Source organism: Paroedura picta, chromosome 14 (assembly GCF_049243985.1).
Source record: "Paroedura picta isolate Pp20150507F chromosome 14, Ppicta_v3.0, whole genome shotgun sequence".
NCBI lineage: Eukaryota > Metazoa > Chordata > Lepidosauria > Squamata > Gekkonidae > Paroedura > Paroedura picta.
This window is the reverse complement of record NC_135382.1, coordinates 6370107-6389884: the sequence shown is the minus strand read 5'-3', so window position 1 is coordinate 6389884 and position 19778 is coordinate 6370107. Positions and strand designations below refer to the sequence as shown.

General features: G+C 45.9%; 1 protein-coding gene across 1 annotated transcript; it reads right to left on the bottom strand.

Moving 5' to 3' along the window:
* Positions 1-1272: 1272 nt before the first annotated feature.
* On the bottom strand, positions 1273-18613 carry CFAP90 (cilia and flagella associated protein 90). Its single transcript, XM_077310773.1, has 3 exons — positions 18169-18613; positions 3819-3935; positions 1273-1593 (listed from the first exon to the last, which is right to left on the bottom strand). The coding sequence occupies exons 1-3, from the start codon at positions 18337-18339 to the stop codon at positions 1414-1416; spliced, it is 468 nt and encodes a 155-aa protein (XP_077166888.1). The 5' UTR covers positions 18340-18613; the 3' UTR covers positions 1273-1413.
* Positions 18614-19778: the final 1165 nt, after the last annotated feature.

The following is a 19778-nucleotide window of genomic DNA, read 5'->3' as shown; positions in this document are numbered from 1 at the left end:
CAGGACTGATCAGCATAGGAGGGAGCCCAGAATCAGCCCCCACAGTGGGCTCTTTCAGCCAGCCCCAGCAGGGTAATGCAGTATGGTGGTGTGGGCCCCCCCTCCCCATCCTTAGCTTTATGACCTGCCTTTTCTTAAAACATTTTTGTGCCTAAAAACACAATATTGCCCATTATCATTGCTGGAATCAGTGCATGAGCACTGACACAGGTACTTCCAGCTGTCGGGTGAGGGTGGGTGAGCTGATGGGCCAGCTCCAGGCCCACACTCCCTGACCCTGCTGCAGTGGGCTCCCACTGACAGCTATGTTTACCCATCAAGTATAGAACCGTGGATTCCTCAATGTGAACTCAGAAGAAAAAAGGAAATCACGAGGCACAATGATACTGTAGTCTTCTCTATGTTTATAAGTGAAAAGGTTATAACATAAAGTCTAAATGGTCAAACATAAAGAGTTAACCAAAACGGGATCCTAGGTTAAGTGACCTGCTTTCTGTTTTATCTTCATCAGTGGTTGCTCTTCCAATATACTGTCATAGTAGTAGTTGTAGTATCACATTGGCAAAATGCTCATCATCTGGGGATTTAATAAAGTGCTTGATAACATTTAGACTTTATGTTATAACCTTTTCACTTATAAACATAGAGAAGACTACAGTATCAATGTGCCTCGTGATTTCCTTTTTTCTTCTGAGCTATGTTTACCCAGCTACAAAGCAGAGGGGCCAGGCCAGAATGCAGGGTGCTGTTTAGCAGAGCCTGTTGGGATGCCCAATTCAGTCCAGGCAGCCCAGCAGAACCCAGTCCGACCCTGCAGAGTGCCAGCTCTCTGCAGAATCAGCTGATTGTTGGGCTGTGCAGGGTGGTGGTTTGAACCAGCCCTCCCTGCACAACTGCCTGAGGTGCCTCCTGTGGATCTGCTGTTCATTGGACAACCTGGGGGAGGGGGAGATTCAAAGAGAGAAGCCTCTCCATAGATCAGCTGATTGGCAGCTCAGGAGATATTCAAATAGACCTAAGTCACTTTAAATGCCTTGGAACTGAAAAACTTGGCTTTCCCAAATCTAACTGAACCTGAACCCCAGTACTGAAATTGGAATTCGGGTGAATCATTTCTTGCGCATCTGAATAATGAATCATTTTTTGCACATCTCTAGTGGTGCTGACAACCTTTTCTTAGTGCTATAACCTGATGCGACACTGCTCACACCCATTAAATTGCTAAACGCTCAAGTTTATAATCTGTAACACGCCAAAACAAGGCCCATGTAATTTAGCTTTAAAATCCTGTAATGAATTCATAGGATGATATAGAATTGTAAGAGACCCAAATTGCAACCTAGAAAGAAGATTGAGGGAGGGGTGTTTGACCCCTGGCCAAAGGAATCTTGCTCTGTGCTAGGACAAAAGGCCTTAGATTGGGTCAATGCTTCGGTATGATTTTTCTACCAAGCAAGTGATTCCATTTTTCCTATAGAACTCAGCTTGCACACGGTTGATGCGCACGTGGTCTCGGATCAGCTCTTCCACAGGCTTGTCAATACGTCTCCCATATAGAGAGGAGGCTAAGACAGGCAGAGGTCTTGCTTTTTCCTGTAGGAACATTTTTAGATGTTATTCCACAATGTGGCAAGACAACCCCCCCCCAATAAATAAAGCATAGAATAAATAATTAAAAATCTCAAACATCTAAAGACAGTTCCAGTCTTCATTGCCTGTTCTAGAATTATGATGGCAAGGAAGGAGAAAGGGTGCAGAGAAGTTTTTCGGTCCCCAGATGGAGGATGCCAATTCAATCCAGCAATGTTTTTACGCCTCCACCATAGGCCTGGGAATAGCTCCATTTCACAAGCCCTGAGGAACTGTCCAAGGTCCTGCAGGGCTCTTGCAAGAGTGCTCCACCAGGGCCAAAGAGGTCCAGGCTCTGAGTCTGATCTCTTTGGGGCCAGGGACCCTAAGCAAATTTTGCTAGCTCAACCTTAATTCTCCTTGGGGGGGGGGCATACAGGGAGAAGCAGGCCTGTAGATATGTTGGTCCCAGACCATTTAGGACTTTAAAACCAGAACCTTGAATCTGATTTGGTCTCCAATCTGGAGTCAGTACAGCTGGGAGAGCACAAGTATATGCCCCCCACAATGTCTCCATAAGACAGAAGTCTATAGATATTACTAAACATGGTGGTTCATGCTGAGGGGACCTTCCTAATGGAATGTTCTTTGGTCCTGATCAAGACAGTTTCTAAATCCACCTGCAGAAAGGTTCCCTGTAGCCTCTACCTCTATCTTTATTGTTAAAGCAGGAGGCAAATTTATAGTGATTTTCCAGGGCATGGGACCTCAAATGATCAAAACCGCCATAGCCTGAAAAAAAGTAAAATGTTGATGTGAACAACAATTCAGCACCATTAGTGCTTATTTAATTCAATTACATCCCTCTGTTCTTCCCAAAAGAAATGACTGGCCTCATTCTTGTCTCCATTTTATTGCAGAGGCACAACGTGTTTTTTACTGCCCCATATACAATGCCATTCGGGCTAAAGCCCTGGACTCACTCCTAGTTAAATGTATGGGCTACTCTGATAAATGCAAGGTACAGTCCCTTCTCTCCAATCAGGATCCAGATACAATTGATAAAGTGGCTAAATTCTTACAAATGGCAATTAAGCTGCATGAACTTAACAACTAATTGACTGTATTCTGATTTCTCTTATTTTTATGCCAGTAAAGGTTGTTGTTGTTGTCTCCATTTTATCCTGAAAATCACCCTTAGGCTGAGCCCAAGGCCCAAGATGGAATGCCATATGCTTTGTTAAAATACAGAGTCTTGCACATGATGAAGACTTAAGAGTTACCATCTCTTATCCCAGCTGTGCTCCTGTGACTTTCAACAGGCTGATATGATTTTATTGTCCCTTTCCTTGCTCAGTGCTTTTTGTCAGGATGCCCTTTAAGGGCATTGGCGCATGGACCAAAGGGTAGGGTGGTGCCTTTTCAGGGACTCTGAGTGTTCCTATTTCCCTTTGGACTTGTTCCTTAGTTTTATGGTCACTGACATTTTCTTGAAACATTTTTGTGCCTAAAACCAAAATATTGCAAAACACCATTGCTCAAGCCTGTAAGGTAGGTCAGGCTGAGAGACAGGGACCAGTCCAGTGTCACCCAAGGAGCTACATGAATAAAGAGAGATTCAAATACAGGCCTCCCAGATCTTCGGGCAATACCAGCATGGTAATGATAAGCCTGGGTGGGTGTGTCCACAGCTCTGCTTCCCAACCATATTCTGCCACTTCTGGGGTTTCTCAAAGCCTGAAGAATGTTTCAGGGGTTTCTCAATGGTAAAAATGTTGAGAAAGGCTGGCCTAACTAGTTCTTACAACAAAGTTGTCTCTGAAAAAAATAGCTTTGGATTGTCAAAATATGTTTTAATTTGTTGATGAGCCTTTAAGGTGCCTTTCCGTGTTTTGCCTGCAAGGTAGATCTGGCCTATTACTGTTCTTCCCACTTTACAGTTGGAGGGAACTGAGCCTGTAAGGGAACAGATTGCCAGAAGCATAAAAATCATTAAGCTTCAAGAGGGATTTTGGCTGGATCATGCCCACTGCTTGAAACTAATTTTAACTTTATCATCTGAGTTTAGGATCACTGGTTAAAATGATTAACAAGATGGCTTGGGGCACTTTCTTGGTGGGTGAGCTTGAACTAGCCCACACACTCTCAGCCTAACCTCAGCCTAACAGGTGTGTTCAACCCTCTGAGGATCTTGGAGGGAATTTCAAGAAACTCTGCAAAACACAGTGCGAAGTCCACAACTGAATCACCTCATCATTAACATGAAGTCCTCTGCTTTTTGCATGCTCTCTGTCACAGCGATGGAGTTTTGGATCATAGCCAGCAGGTCTTTTGAAGACGCAGTCAAACAAGGAAACAGTTCCTGGCTTAAAATGGAGAGGGAGAAGAGAAAAACATGTCTTATTAACTCAATGATTTATTTACAAAGCAGCACATGATTCAAGCACTAAAGGGGACAGCAGCCTTTTTATAATTAAAAGTCCTTGACAGCTATTAGAGCAATGTTAAGCCTCAGCATTTTTGTCTTTTCAATTGTAACTATTTACATGGTATAAGACTATTTTTTGATGGGAATCCAGGGACCCTCTCAGTGGCAGTTGCAGGTGAGGCAGAGCTGGCCCAGGTGTGCTTTCACTGTCCCTGCATCTGCTGCCTTATGCTATATAACAAAGGTTCCCCTACCTTTTTGGCATGGTGACCGACAAGTCTATGTATTCTTGGTCTGGTGAACCATGCAGGGCTAGCCCAAGGTTTTTGGTCATTCCAGGCAAATTATGACGTTGGTACTATTGGTGTGCAATTCAGCTTAGCCTAGCCAGGGAAAAAGGCTCAATGTTGATTTGGGGCGGGGTTTATTTTTAAGCTGAACCATGAGTCTCCTGGTGGATTTGGATGCTGAATCACTAAACTCAAATTCGACTTTTGATTCGGCAAGATTCAGGAATATATATTCCTCTCCATTATACTCTACTAGAAATAAAGCCCATTTATAAAAATGGGCAGAGGTCGGGCTTGAGGCGAGGCCCCCGTACCTGGGAGGCTGTTGGGCCGCTGTTGGGGTCGGGCTGTGAAGCGGCGCAGCGTGGAGTTCGGGCGGTTCATGCGACGGGGAAGGGAAGGAGGGGGGTCAGTGTTGGGGAGGTTGGGGGGCGGCGGGTGGGGGGCGGAGTGTGTGTGTGTGTCGGGAAGCAGCGTTGTGTTGGGACGGGGTCTGGGTAGGGTTTGGGGGGGTTAGCGGGTGGCGGCTGGGCACGGGAGTGTGCGTGGGGGGGTCTTGTCGTCGGGAGCGATGTTGGGGCGGGAAGGCAGGTGGGGATGGAGCGGGGGGGTCGTAGGACTCAGGCATTAGCGTGGTGTTGGGGGGTGGCGGGAAAGGAGCAGGGACGCCGCATCTTCGACGCGGCATCCCTGCTGCTTTCCTGAGGGAATTGGGAAGGAGTCCCTGGCGGGCGAGGCAGTAGCAAGCGGTTGATGAGGAGGTGCGCTTCGCGCGCCTCCCCATCAGCCGCTTGGGCCAAGAGTGGCACTCGTTGGGGCGAATCAGGAGCCGCTTTGCGGCTCCTGATTCGCCGCTGCGAGAGTTTTTATCACGGACAGAGCCCGCCTTAACTCCTCCCCAATAGCCCTTAGGGCTTTATTTAATCCACTCCGCAGGAGCGGTTAAAGATAGTGTCATTAAAGTCAATGGGAAATCTAGCCTATTCAAGGGCCTGGGGTGTGTGTGGGAGAGTAGTTGGAGGTAGAGGTGACAAATTTGCAGCATAACTGCTGGAGCCTCTCCTCAAAAGAGCTGCCAAGTTTTAAAAAAGATTGTACCTGCATGGGCATTTGCCACAATGGGGTACTCTGTTCTGCTGCTGGGCACCAGCAGGTTGGTTCTGAGTTCTCCAGCTGGGCACTGTTAGGGTGCCATGGGGTCCTGATGCTAGATTCTAATATATAGCACTGGTTTGGTTGTTTCTGCAGAAATGCCCCCCCCCCGAATCTTTAGACCTTTTCTGATGAGAACTTGGGCCTGTTGGACTAGCAGCACTGCGACAGGGACACAGGCTCTGCTGTGCAGTCTTACAGGTGTCCTGCTGCTGAAAAAATTCCCCTTTCCTTTAACTACAGACATTCTCCGGGACATTCTGCTAGACTTGTACTGCTACCTTGCTACTTTCTCACATTGTAAACAATGGAGGAGAGGGTTAGTATATAATGAGCATAACCATGCCCACCACCTTGCATATTAATTAACCTATTTGCATAACCACGCCCACTAGCATCACCGGAAGTGGCATCATCATGCCCCAGAAGTCCTGCCATGTCACCACGCCCCTTGATGTCACCGGAAGTGCTGTTATCATGCCCCACCCCATGCACCCCCTGACCCGGATGTGCCGCCATTACACCATACACACCCTTTACGCCACTGGAAGCAGCGGCATCATGCCTTCTGCCTCCTGCCCTGGAAGTGCTGCCATTATGCCACATACAGCCCCCTCCCTGTAAGTGATGGTGTCATGCTCCCACCTTCTGTTCCCTTTGCCCCTGGAAACAATTTCCACAGACCATGCTCCCAATGGAAATCCAGCCATCTTTTTACACCCCTTGTGACAGCGTTGGTAGTGACGTGCAGCATAGACCAACCTTCCCTATTGCGTTGCAACCAATGGGAATGACCAGGTACAGCCAAGTGTTCCCTCTACCAACACGCCATGTCACCTCTGACCAATAGCAAAGAGGCTGGGACAGCCCCCCAAAGAAATGATTTTAGGAAAGAAGCCACTTGTGCTAGCAGACACTCACCACTGCTCTTGCTGAAAACATACACACCACAGCTCTTGCTGAAAACATGGAGACTCCTAAAGGTAAAGTTATCCCCTGTGCAAGCACTGAGTCATGTCTAACCCTTGGGGTGATGCCCTCCAGCGTTTTCATGGCAGACTCAATAAAATGTGACCTTGCCAGTGCCTTCCCTTTGGGCTTTGGGCTGATCCTGCGTTGAGCAGGGGTTTGGACTAGATGGCCTGTATGTCCCCTTCCAACTCTATGATTCTGTGCTTCTGTGATTCCCCAATCATTAGAAAGGCCAAAGCTGAGAGTGAGCTAAGATTGGCCAGGGAAGCCCACTGTAACAAGAAAAGATTTTTCAGTTACGTGAGGAGCAAACGTAAAGTAAAGGAGGCAATAGGCCCACTGTTGGGTGCGGATGGACAAACTCTAAGATTTTTCAGTTACGTGAGGAGCAAACGTAAAGTAAAGGAGGCAATAGGCCCGCTGTTGGGTGCGGATGGACAAACTCTAACGAAAGATGCAGAGAAAGCAGAAAAGCTTAGTGCCTATTTTACATCTGTTTTTTCCCACAGGTCAAAGTGTTTAGGCACATCTAGAGATGGCTGTAGCCAAAGGACAGTGTCTGGGTGGCAGGTTAACATGGATAGAGAGGTTGTCGAGAGGCATTTAGCTGCACTGGATGAGTTCAAATCCCCTGGTCCAGATGAAATGCACCCGAGAGTACTCAAAGAACTTTCCAGAGAACTTGCACAGCCCTTGTCCATCATCTTCGGAACCTCTTTAAGGACTGGAGATGTCCCGGAGGACTGGAAAAGAGCAAACGTTATTCCGATCTTCAAAAAAGGGAGGAAGGATGACCCAGGAAACTACAGACCAGTGAGTCTGACCTCTGTTGTGGGGAAGATAATGGAGCAGATATTAAAGGGAGCGATCTGCAAACATCTGGAGGACAATTTGGTGATCCAAGGAAGTCAGCATGGATTTGTCTCCAACAGGTCCTGCCAGACCAACCTAGTTTCCTTTTTTGACCAAGTAACAGGTTTGCTGGATCGGGGAAATTTGGTTGATGTCATTTACTTGGATTTTAGTAAAGCTTTTGACAAGGTTCCCTATGATGTTCTGATGGATAAGTTGAAGGACTGCAATCTGGATTTTCAGATCGTTAGGTGGATAGGGAATTGGTTAGAGAACCGCACTCAAAGAGTTGTTGTCAATGGTGTTTCATCAGACTGGAGAGAGGTGAGTAGCGGGGTACCTCAGGGTTCGGTGCTCGGCCCGGTACTTTTTAACATATTTATTAATGATCTAGATGAGGGGGTGGAGGGACTACTCATCAAGTTTGCAGATGACACCAAATTGGGAGGACTGGCAAATACTCCGGAAGATAGAGACAGAGTTCAACGAGATCTGAACACAATGGAAAAATGGGCAAATGAGAACAAGATGCAATTTAATAAAGATAAGTGTAAAGTTCTGCATCTGGGTCAGAAAAATGAAAAACATGCCTACTGGATGGGGGATACGCTTCTAGGTAGCACTGTGTGTGAACGAGACCTTGGGGTACTTGTGGATTGTAAACTAAACATGAGCAGGCAGTGTGATGCAGCGGTAAAAAAGGCAAATGCCATTTTGGGCTGTATCAACAGAGGCATCACATCAAAATCACAAGATGTCATAGTCCCATTGTATACGGCACTGGTCAGACCACACCTGGAGTACTGTGTGCAGTTCTGGAGGCCTCACTTCAAGAAGGACATCGATAAAATTGAAAGGGTACAGAGGAGAGCGACGAAGATGATCTGGGGCCAAGGGACCAAGCCCTATGAAGATAGGTTGAGGGACTTGGGAATATTCAGCCTGGAGAAAAGGAGGTTGAGAGGGGACATGATAGCCCTCTTTAAGTATTTGAAAGGTTGTCACTTGGAGGAGGGCAGGATGCTGTTTCTGCTGGCTGCAGAGGAAAGGACACGCAGTAATGGGTTTAAACTTCAAGTACAACGATATAGGCTAGATATCAGGAAAAAGTTTTTCACAGTCAGAGTAGTTCAGCAGTGGAATAGGCTGCCTAAGGAGGTGGTGAGCGCCCCCTCACTGGCAGTCTTCAAGCAAAGGTTGGATACACACTTTTCTTGGATGCTTTAGGATGGTTAGGGCTGATCCTGCGTTGAGCAGGGGGTTGGACTAGATGGCCTGTATGGCCCCTTCCAACTCTATGATTCTATGATTCTATGATTCTATGATTACCGTTTTACCCCCCAGCAAGCTGTGGAGACTCCTAGCAGGCCCCTAATACTTGCTACCCTACCACCCGTGCTGAGACCTTATGCTGCCATGAGGTGCCTGGTATTTAACCTCCCTAGAGCAATTACAGGTAGCTTTGATGGGGATGTTCCCACTCATTTTTTTACTGGCCCACAAACAAAAACACTTTTTTAAAATAGGATTTTGGGCAGTATCAAACTGAGTATCATGTCCAGATCATGGGAGGTGATGGTACCGCTTTATTCTGCTCTGTTTTGGGCATCCCAATTGAAGAGGGATGTTGACAAACTAGAACGCGTCCAGAGGAGGGCAACAAAGATGGTGAGGGGTTTGGAGACCAAGACGTATGAAGAAAGGTTGGGGGAGCTTGGTCTGTTTAGCCTAGAGAGGAGACGACTGAGAGGGGATATGATAACCATCTTCAAGTATTTAAAAGGGTGCCATATAGAGGATGGAGCAGAATTGTTCTCTCTTGCCCCAGAGGGACAGACCAGAATGAATGGGATGAAATTAATTCAAAAGAAATTCCATTTAAACATCCTGAAGAAGTTCCTAACAGAGCGGTTTCTTAGTGGAACAGGCTTCCTCTGGAGGTGGTGGGTTCTCCATCTTTGGAAATTTTTAAACAGTGGCTAAATAGCCATCTGATGGAGAGGCTGATTCAGTGAAGGCAAAGGGGTGGCAGTTTAAAATAGATGAGCGATTGGAATGTGAGTGTCCTGCATAGTGCAGAGGGTTGGACTAGATGACCCATGAGGTACCTTCCAACTCTATTATTCTATGATTCTATGACCTGTATTTGCTCTAGGGAAGATAAATACCAGGCACCAGCCTTTTTTACCGCTGCATCACACTGCCTGCTCATGTTTAGTTTACAATCCACAAGTACCCCAAGGTCTCGTTCACACACAGTGTTACCTAGAAGCGTATCCCCCATCCAGTAGGCATGCTTTTCATTTTTCTGACCCAGATGCAGAACTTTACATTTATCTTTATTAAATTGCATCTTTTTCTCATTTGCCCATTTTTCCATTGTGTTCAGATCACGTTGAACTCTGTCTCTATCTTCCGAAGTATTTGCCAGTCCTCCCAATTTGGTGTCATCTGCAAACTTGATGAGTAGTAGGGACTTGGGAATGTTCAGCCTGGAGAAAAGGAGGTTGAGAGGGGACATGATAGCCCTCTAAGTATTTGAAAGGTTGTCACTTGGAGGAGGGCAAGATGCCGTTTCCGTTGGCTGCAGAGGAAAAGACACGCAGTAATGGGTTTAAACTACAAATACAATGATATAGGCTAAGATATCAGCAAAAAAACTTTCACAGTCAGAGTAGTTCAGCAGTGGAATAGGCTGCCTAAGGAGGTGGTGAGCTCCCCCTCACTGGCAGTCTTCAAGCAAAGGTTGGATACACACTTTTCTTGGATGCTTTAGGATGCTTTGGGCTGATCCTGCGTTGAGCAGGGGGTTGGACTAGATGGCCTGTATGGCCCCTTCCAACTCTATGATTCTGTGATTCTGTATAAGAAACCTGCTGACAAAAATAACTTAAGAAGCAGAAGAAGCGGAGGAGGAGGAGCTTATATGCTGCTTTTCTCTACCCGAAGGAATCTCAGAGCGGGTTACAGTCACCGTCCCTTTCCTCTCCCCACAACAGACACTCTGTGTGCTGCCCTATTTGGCTGCACCCAGGAGCAGCCAGGAGGAATATGCCCTTGGCCGGAAAGCCAAGCCTGAATCACCAATCGTTCAACAGAATCAAAGTCCAGTCTTAACAAGTGCTGAGGCAACCAACATCTGGGGAAGAGCGGAAAAGAGAGGTTCAAAGGAGCCAGCAGGGGTCAAGATACCAGTAAAGCCGAGTCAGGAATCAAAACCAGTCCATTTATCAGAGTTGATATAGATTATATAGATTTGTGGAACACAATTGAGAACACAAATACAGATTTGTGGAGCACACTTTAGCCACAGTCTGTCTATGGTTTATTTTTAGGTCAGGCAGAATGTATCTTAAGTTCATAGTTATTTCTTTGTCTCTCAAAGTAACCTTGAATTTGTCAAAAGCAGATAGCTCCTGAATGTAGCATCCCTCCATATAAAGGAATGTATTCTTTGAAACAAAGAGCGAGAAAATTGTAATAAGATATATAGCCATCCGTGATAGGTCAGATTGTACGCCCTTCGTCGTCAACCTGATTGGTCAAAGGGACAGTGAGGGAGTGAGCGTCAGGATACCTCATGATGACGTATCAAGGTCTTAAAAATGAGCTGCACTGATGCAGACTTCAGAGAATGCACCAATTAGCTTTCTCTCCATGCTTGCAAACATGTATCCTAATTAAATCCTCTTGCTGCTTAGCTGTCTTTGTTGTGGTCTTGTAAATTTTACCTTGCATGATCCATAACAGAGTTGTATCCAGAAGTGGGATCCGCTTTTGGATCATTTTGACTCTCTGGCTGAAGAACTTGTTGGTCTCAATTTCGGGGAGGCGCCCTGGTCTTCTTTTGACTAGCCCTGGATGAGTTCCATTGCTTCGCAGCCAGTGAGTCAAGAACCCAGCAGCAACAGGCAAGGATTTCTTGGTGAGTAGACTGGTTAAATAAGAACACTGCTCCAATAATATATTTGGGTGTGATTTTTAACGGGGTTCTGACTGGGATGTAAGAAGCATTAGGCTGCCAGCCGTGGGACTGTGGTCCCGAAAGACTCAGACGACAGGCTCTGGAAGAACACCAAAGATGTTGTTGGGTGGTTATTTTCAATGGGCGTCTGACTGGCTACTAAGAAGCATTAGGCTGCCAGCCGTGGGATTGCGGCCCCAAAAGACTCAGACGACAGGTTCTGGAAGGAAACATGGTACAATGGGGAGTAAGACGTCTAATAATAGGTTTTCTCTGGGGGACGCCCCGTCTGCTGGCAGTCAGACTGCGCAAAAGTCCCGGTCTTTCTGCGAACAGTCAGATAAGAATTCCTAAGGATTGTCCATTGGGACAGGTGTGTGAAATATGGGATAATAAGTTTAAAGGAGATGGATCCATGAAACTGTGGCCAGAATATGCTTTGAAAAATAATTATAAGTGCCCCCCTTTGGGCTCTTGTTATCTTTTGTATGTTTGTTATCTTTAGTATGTTTATTTGTTTGAAGGAGGAGGGTCACTGGAGGTAGGGGAGGGAATCCCTTATGTTCTGCTTTGGAGTGAAATAATGCAGAGTGAAAAATGTAAAATGGCCATCCATTTTATGGCAGTAAGAAACAAAATAGTCAAACCCTCTGCTCCCTCCAAGCAGAATAATAAAACATGGGATCCACTCATTTGTTCTCCTCCCCCTCCCTATCAGCCCCCTAGTCCCGATGGTCCTGTGCATGAGGAAGAGGATCCAGGGAGGGGAAGTTGATCCTGGTTTTCTCCCCGCTCTGGAGCCTACAGGGGGAAGTAACCCTTCCTCTGCACCCATCATTGGGCTGGCGGAGCTTAGGGATCTTTATGATCAAACTGAATATTGGGGAGATGGAACAATGCAGGCAGCCTCGGGACAGCCAGCTATTAATGTGGAGGCTTCTGCCCCGAAATTAAACGTGGCTGCCGAGTTCCCTCTCCGCCAGGTTCCGCAAGGAAATAACCAGATTGGCTATGTTGAGGTGCCCCTTACTTCTGCTGATATTCGGGGAATGAGGGGGCATCTTCCAAAATTCAGGAGAACCCAGAAGAATTTAGATTGGCTTTTGGGACCTTCCTTTTTCACACCCACTGAAATTCAACATTTTAGCAGAGGTGGTTAATAGTGACATAGAATAGGCTAGGAAAGTTTGGATTGAAAGAGGAGCAAGGCAACCAAGGAGTCTGGTAAATAAAGGTAATGAGAAGGAGGGATGTAGAAAAGGAGAAATTAAAGGTACAATTGATGATATAAACAAGAGTTACTGTACTGGTAAAGGAGTGTGGAAGGGACAAAATGAAAGGGTTTTGGCTGGGAAAGCATGAGACAGAGTACGGACTTGTCCAAGCAAAGCAGGCTAAAAGAGAAAGTGAGAGAAAAGCGAAAGAGGGGTGGCGGAATCAGAGACCGGTATGTTCTGTCGCTTTTATGTTTTTTTTTTCGGGTTCATAAATATCTAGGCAGGCTAAAAGGAGTATACCCTGGACAGGATTTAAAATCCATAATTGGTAAGTGAGAAAAAAATTATATTTGTATTGAAATATGGAAAAGTGGATAGGTTTTCTTTCTGCTAAAACATCACCCTTTGTGATTCCTGTAGTATTATAAGAAACCAAATGAAATAATGTATTGATGTTATTGATGTTATGTATTGATGTAATAAAGGTGTTATTAATTGAGCAATGTTTATTCTAACTCTGCCTCTACATGATAAGTCTTGAAGTTATTCATATCATGTTATTAAGAAAGTTTTTGGCTTTTATGAGAATCTCTGGTTAGAGAACAAGTGTGCTCTATATTGAATGTAATAAATAATATGTGTATTTCCATTGGTAAGAACTAAATGTGTGTTTTTTTTATTTTGGGTGCAAAGAGATAATTTTATGTGTGTGCTAAATGAAAGGCGGCTGGGAGACAAGATTGTTCTCCCCCTCCTCTCACTGGTCTTGTTTTCCCTTTGTTAGTTTCCACTATATAAGTCAGTGGGTTTTATGGGAGTTTCTTAAATCTCCAAAGAGTTGGCTTCCATAAGATATGAGAAACCCTAATTTTGTAAATGGAGTAAAAATTATTAGGCTCAGTGAAGCCAAAATAGGCTTTCTTTCCCCCTCTCTGTTTTAGTCCAGCGATGGAATGGAATCTCAAGGTTTCTGTGTCTAGGAGACACATTTTAAAATCTGACAAGGGGGAGAGAACGGGGGATTGAAAAATGGTCTTTGCAATGAAACTTCTTTTTTTATTAGAAAGTAAAATGTTCGTGGTTGTTTTGGTTTTAAAATTGAATCATCTGCTTTGAACTATGTCTGTTCAGGTTTGGTTTGTTTATGTTTGACAACTAAGAAGTGAAGGTGTCTGTATATTGTAAATTAGGTTGGATATAACCAAAAGCAACTTGTTTTTAGATAAATTTTGTAATGTGAAAGTTTTTTTTATTGTTTTAAAATAATCCTGGGCGGGAGATAACAACCAGGGGCTTATCACGTCACAGGAATTCTTTTTTGGTCACCCAACCCTCCCCCTTTCTCTGGTAGAAAAAAAAAGAGAGAGAGAGAGAGAAAGTTAAAAGTTCTTCCCAAGAGAGGGGGGAGAGAATGGCGAATATCAGCATTTTTCAGAAGCAGGCTCTGGCATGGGCTAAAATAACCTATGGTCTTTATGGGTTTAAATATAAGTATTGATTAAGTGAAAGCTGAGCACGATATAAATGGGAGCAAATGAAACTGTTATCTAAAGGTTTTTAAGTTTTCACCCTGACCCATTATGCACGGGCGTTTTAACGCACATTCGGGGTGGAATGGCGGCGACTAAAATCACGGATAACGCACGGAGCCGGCTGCAACCGGCTGCAGCTTCGGTGCATGCCGCCGAAAAAGCCGCGTCAGTGAAACGCGGAAGAAAGCGCAGCTTCCGGGTGAGCGGGGCGCAACCAGAAGCGGCGCCCGGATCGGCGCGTGCATAATCGGTTACTCTGGGTTTTGCCGCCGTCGCGCCCCGCCCCGTGTATAACCGGTATGCGTCGCGTCTTCCCCCTCCGCGTTTTCCATGTGACCCGAAATCGCCGTTTCGGCGGCCGTGCATAATGGGCCCCTATGAGAACTGTTTTAGACTGAAGTCTTTTAATGTAATGCTTTTTAAATAAATGCTTAGTCCCAAAACAGGGACTTTATTTGTATAAGCCTCCATCTTCCTCTGACATTTTAAACTGGACATTACCCTGTTGTGAGAAAGTTGTGGAGAAATGGCAGAGGAAATTTGGAAGTACCGGGGAAATGTCTAAATGCCATTAAAAGGATGATGGGTCTTGATAAACTGAGTGATATTGGTTGAAGGGTTTATAAAGCTGGAAAACAGGCAGAGGGAAAATGGAAAGAAGTTTGTGGGAGTCAAGATGTTAGTATTGAGGGTTGGAGGCAATCCTGGATTTCTGGGAGAATGAAATAAATTGTTCATTCTTGCTGATATCTGTTCTTTGGTGCTGATTGGAAGAGATTTATTGAGTAAATTCTGTGTGCTGCCCTATTTGGCTGCACCCAGGAGCAGCCAGGAGGAATATGCCCTTGGCCGGAAAGCCAAGCCTGAATCACCAGTCGTTCAACAGAATCGAAGTCCAGTCTTAACAAGTGCTGAGGCAACCAACATCTGGGGAAGAGCGGAAAAGAGAGGTTCAAAGCGAGAAAATTGTAATAAGATATATAGCCATCCGTGATAGGTCAGATTGTACGCCCTTCGTCGTCAACCTGATTGGTCAAAGGGACAGTGAGGGAGTGAGCGTCAGGATACCTCATGATGACGTATCAAGGTCTTAAAAATGAGCTGCACTGATGCAGACTTCAGAGAATGCACCAATTAGCTTTCTCTCCATGCTTGCAAACATGTATCCTAAATAAATCCTCTTGCTGTTTAGCTGTCTTTGTTGTGGTCTTGTAAATTTTACACTGCATGATCCATAACAGAATTGTATCCAGAAGTGGCAAGCAGGAGTCAAAAAAACAGGAAGTAAACTGGCAGAGAGGGTTGTCACATAGATTGCACCCACATTGAGGAGCTGTTTCTGCCTTGACTGTGCAGCTTGGCTAAGGGGTTAATTGGCTGCACCTGGGGAATCAATCTTTTGTTTCTTGAAGCAGCCCCAGCTGGGCCCCATCTAGTTTGACAGTGAGCCTGAAGACAGTTACTTCTCCTATGTTCTGTGAAGTCTGTCCTCCTTTGCTGTCTTCCACATTCTGGTGAACTGTCTAGGCTGTCCTGTGGTGCCAGCAGGGATGGGGTTGGCACCACAGGACAGCCCAGACAGTTCACTACCATTCCTGTGGCTAGATCCTGGCTGCTGATCAGAGGCTAGATCAGTGGTTCCCAAACTTATCTGGCCTACTGCCCCCTTTCCAGAAAAAATATTACTCAGCACCCCCTGGAAATTAATTTTTTTTAAATTTTAATAGCAATTAATACCGGTGCGTGCCGCATGCTGTCCAGTTACCGAGTAGCCGCGCCGAACAGCGTCGGCATCACGCCATCAGCGCTAGCTAGAGACAGCGACCAGCAATTCTCAAATACGTTATTCCCTATAAATAGGTACGAAATTTTGGTTTTAGACTAAAAACATAATACAAATAAAGGATGACGGCCCTTCAGGCCTGCTGCGAAGGAACCTCTGACAGGCCCTGTCAGAGGGGAGGGAGGCCTTTCCAAGAGCAACGCAGGGGAGCCTCAGGGCATTCCTTTTGAGGGGGGGTACTTTCCCCTTCTGCCAAACAGTTGGCTGAAAGGGAGGCTACAGAAAAGCCCCTTCTCAAAATACTGCTCTGGCTGGGGATTAGACACAGCCAAGCCATGTGTCTTTCTTCTTTGCAACTATCTGCAGATTTGAGGCCACTGCACAGCGTTATTCTGCAGATGAAACTGTTTTTTTTTTGTCTCCTGTTTCATCTGTACAACAATCCTGTGCAATAGGCCTCAAGTCTTTCAATTCAACAACAACAACCTGTGTGGGAGGCCTTAAATGTTTCTTCTCTACCACAATCCTCTCCAAAGTAGCCCTTTCTGCCTGGGGAGCTGATCTTTATACTCTGTAGGTGAGCTGTAATTCCAGGAGCTCTCCAGGCTCCACCTGGAGGTTAGCTACCCCTGGGTTGGAAATATTCCTGGAGGTTGGGAGGTGGGACTTCAATATCGTACAATGCCTCAGAGTCCAGCCTTCAAAGGAGCCATTTTTGCCTGCAGTTGGGAGGGAGTGGTGCAGGTGTGTCCCTCCTATGGCCAGCCCTTACCAGCAACTGTTTGTATTCTGGGGCTCAGACAGGCAGACCAGCATCAGTCCTATGAAGCTGGAAAGTGCAGGAAGATCTAAATAAATACTTATAGCCTGAAACTGTAACTAGTGAGAGGGAGAGGAAGGGAAGATGATTGGAAAATGCTTTGAGACACCTTAGGCCTGCTGGGTCACTGCGGCCCATTCCCAGTTCTCTCAGACCTCTCACAGCCCCACATACCTCACAGGTTGACTATTGTGGGAAGACGAATGGAAAAGGTGTTTGTAAACTGCTTTGAGACTTCTTTGGGTAGTAAACAACAAAAATCCGTTCTTCTTCTAAGGAGCAACCATGAAAGAAGCATGTGGGCACATAACATTTTATCTACAGTGAAAAAATGGAAAAGAAGGAACAGGGTGGACACCGGTGTACTGTGACTACCCCATGTGTATTAGGGCAGAGGGGCATTTCGGTGTCTGTGGCCTAATTCCCAGAAGAAGGGAAATGACGCAGAACTGGGGGGAATTGGTTGCCATGTAATCTTCCCCTAAGAAGAGTCTCCAGTCTGATTTTCCCTTCACATATCTGAGGACATGGCTCTGGAAAGCTCATCTGTAACCACTATGCCACAATTCCCAAAGGTCAGTCTTCTCCCACACACAACGAATATTCCAAACCACAGGCTCTTGACACCCATATCTCCACACCCATGCCCTCATTTGCCACTACGCCACCACAACCTGCCACACAACACACACATTCAACCCCATGCTCTTACAGACTGGACAACTCCTCCCCTTCCTCTTCCCACTGCCAAGCTCTAGTGCCCGTTGTATTCTTGGATACGACGGGCTTTGCCCCTAGTTACAACATAAATAAATAATACTCACCAATTATAGTCGCACTATTTGTTAGTTAACTTTAACTTGTACAATATCACAACAATCTAACTTAAGAGTTATATTACGCTGTAATTTTACCCTAATAATTACGGGAAATCTCCTGATTCATCGCGTGCTCCAAAATCTGCTGGTAGTACTGCTGCTGCCATTCCAGACTTTGGCCTTGCGATTGACCAATCACACGAGTGGCAGTTACCCGCAGCAATGCTCGTAGTACTCACGTGTTTTGGAACGGCAATTCAGTGGCACCGCATGAACAATAGCAGTGCGTGATTGCACATATCTCAATGCAAGTGAGGGAGTATGCTGAAACCGAGCTAACGTCCAGTACGATGTTCAAAGAAAAATTAAGCGTTATGAGCAGAATACATAAATCAATTTTTCTAAATCTTCTCTTCTTTCTTTTATGCTTTCACCGTCCCCTTACAGTTATTCATCGCCCCCAAATGCACCTGTGGCCCATCACCGCCCCCCTGGATCGCTGCAGCACCCATCAGGGGGTGGTAGCGCCCACTTTGGGTATCACTGGGCTAGATCATTGTTTCTTAGCATTTTAACAAAGAAAACTGTCTAAAATGTGTTAGATGGAGTTTTTTGGGATACATTTTTTTTAGTCATGAGGATGCCACTGGACTTCTGTTTTATTTTTTGCTACAACAGATACAGCTACTTTGTGTCCTTCATTTCTCCCCATCTTCTCCCATAACATTCCTCTTCCCTCCTAGTGGATCCCCTCTCCCCTTCTACACACACCTTGCTCTCTTGGTGAAAATATCTGAGTTCAGGGGGATCTGTGCGTCGTGGTGGAATGTAGCTGAAAGCAGACTGTGCAGACAGAGGAAGCTGATGTTTCTGGATCAGTTTCTCATTGGTACCCTCCTGTTCCTCTTCTTTCTCCTCCTCTTCCTCCTGGACTCCTTGCATGGTGTAGCCAAGCTGAATTTCTTTTGCTGGGAGGCAGGCAGGTAGTCTTGCTGATTCCCAGCACTCTCACCCCAGCTTGTTGCTGCTGAGTTCTCTGGTTACTAAGCAACACTCTAGCGTCCACTGTGATGTGAAACAACATCTAAGGGGGGAAGGAGGAACAAGAAAGGCGGCTGTTGATGGATTGAGCTTTAATCCCAGGTCAAGGAAGGATGGCCACAATTGTGATGATCATGCACAGAAATGGGTAGTGAAGGAGAGTGGTAGCTCAGACAACTGAGAGCACGTGGAGAGAGCTACTGGGGAGAGTTGCTGCTGACCAGGTGAGGCTATTGTTCAGCCTGGGTGAGGTGATTGCTGGGTAATTGTTGCGAGGATTAAAAAGGGCTACTCCTCACCAGAGGCGCGAGAGACAAAGGGCTCTTGGCCTGGGGTTCTTGGCCGAGCAATTAGAATCAGTAGATTATATCAGTAGATTATATTTCCCTAGTACTTCCACTGCCTAGACATTACAATGGACCTCCAGGACACTCATCCCATCATCTGCAGTGAGTGTGACATGATTGCCTTCCTCCCAGAAGACAAGATCCACTACAGCTGCCCCAAGTGTAAGCTGGTAAGACTTTTGGAGGAAAAGATTAGGGCACTAGAAAACAGAATTATTACTCTGACCCAAAGTAAGAAAGGGGAGGAGTTCGTAGTCCAGAGCTCTGCAACATGGAATAAAGAGAATACAACCAGTCCTGAAGAGGACAAGGAGATTGACCACAATAGGGAGCCTCTGCAGGCAGTTCGGAAAAAGACTGAACGGCGAAGGGCGAGACAGTTCTCGGGGCCTTTGGAGCTCCAGAATAGATTTCAGGCCCTTGCAGAGGAGGTGCAAGGGTCAACGAGGGAAGATGTGCCAAAACAAAGTCCAAGACAAAGGGAAGAGGCCATGGGGACAGAAGGAAATGGAGTTGAGAAGAAAAAAAAAAGGAGAGTACTGGTAATTGGAGACTCCCTGCTAAGAGGAATGGATCGCCATGTGGCTGGGCCCGACCCCCTAACCCGAGAGGTGTGTTGCTTGCCAGGGGCGAAAATTAAAGATGTTTCAGAAAGGCTGCCCAAACTCCTCAAATCTACGGATCGCTACCCATTTGTGATGGTCCATGTGGGAACGAATGACATGTCCCTTAATACCATCCCTCCTATTAAAAAAGACTATCAAGATCTGGGGAGGAAGCTCAAGCAAATGGGGGCACAAGTGGTATTCTCTTCAATCTTGCCTGTCAAGGGAAGAGGAATGCGTCGGGAGAGGAAGATAATGGAGGTGAATCACTGGCTGCGTAGTTGGTGCCGGCAGGAGAGATTTGGTTTCTGGGACCATGGGATAGGCTTTCTTGAGGAAGGCCTACTAGCACCTGATGGACTGCACTTATCGAAACTGGGGAAGAATG

Excerpts from the sequence above, each read along its gene's own strand:
- CFAP90 (XM_077310773.1), bottom strand. The coding sequence starts at position 18,339 with ATGCAAGGAGTCCAGGAGGAAGAGGAGGAGAAAGAAGAGGAACAGGAG. Across the intron at positions 3,936-18,168 it reads ATTTTCACCAAGAGAGCAAG|CCAGGAACTGTTTCCTTGTT; the intron begins GTGTGTGTAGAA and ends CTCCATTTTAAG. Across the intron at positions 1,594-3,818 it reads GACTTCATGTTAATGATGAG|GAAAAAGCAAGACCTCTGCC; the intron begins GTGATTCAGTTG and ends ATGTTCCTACAG.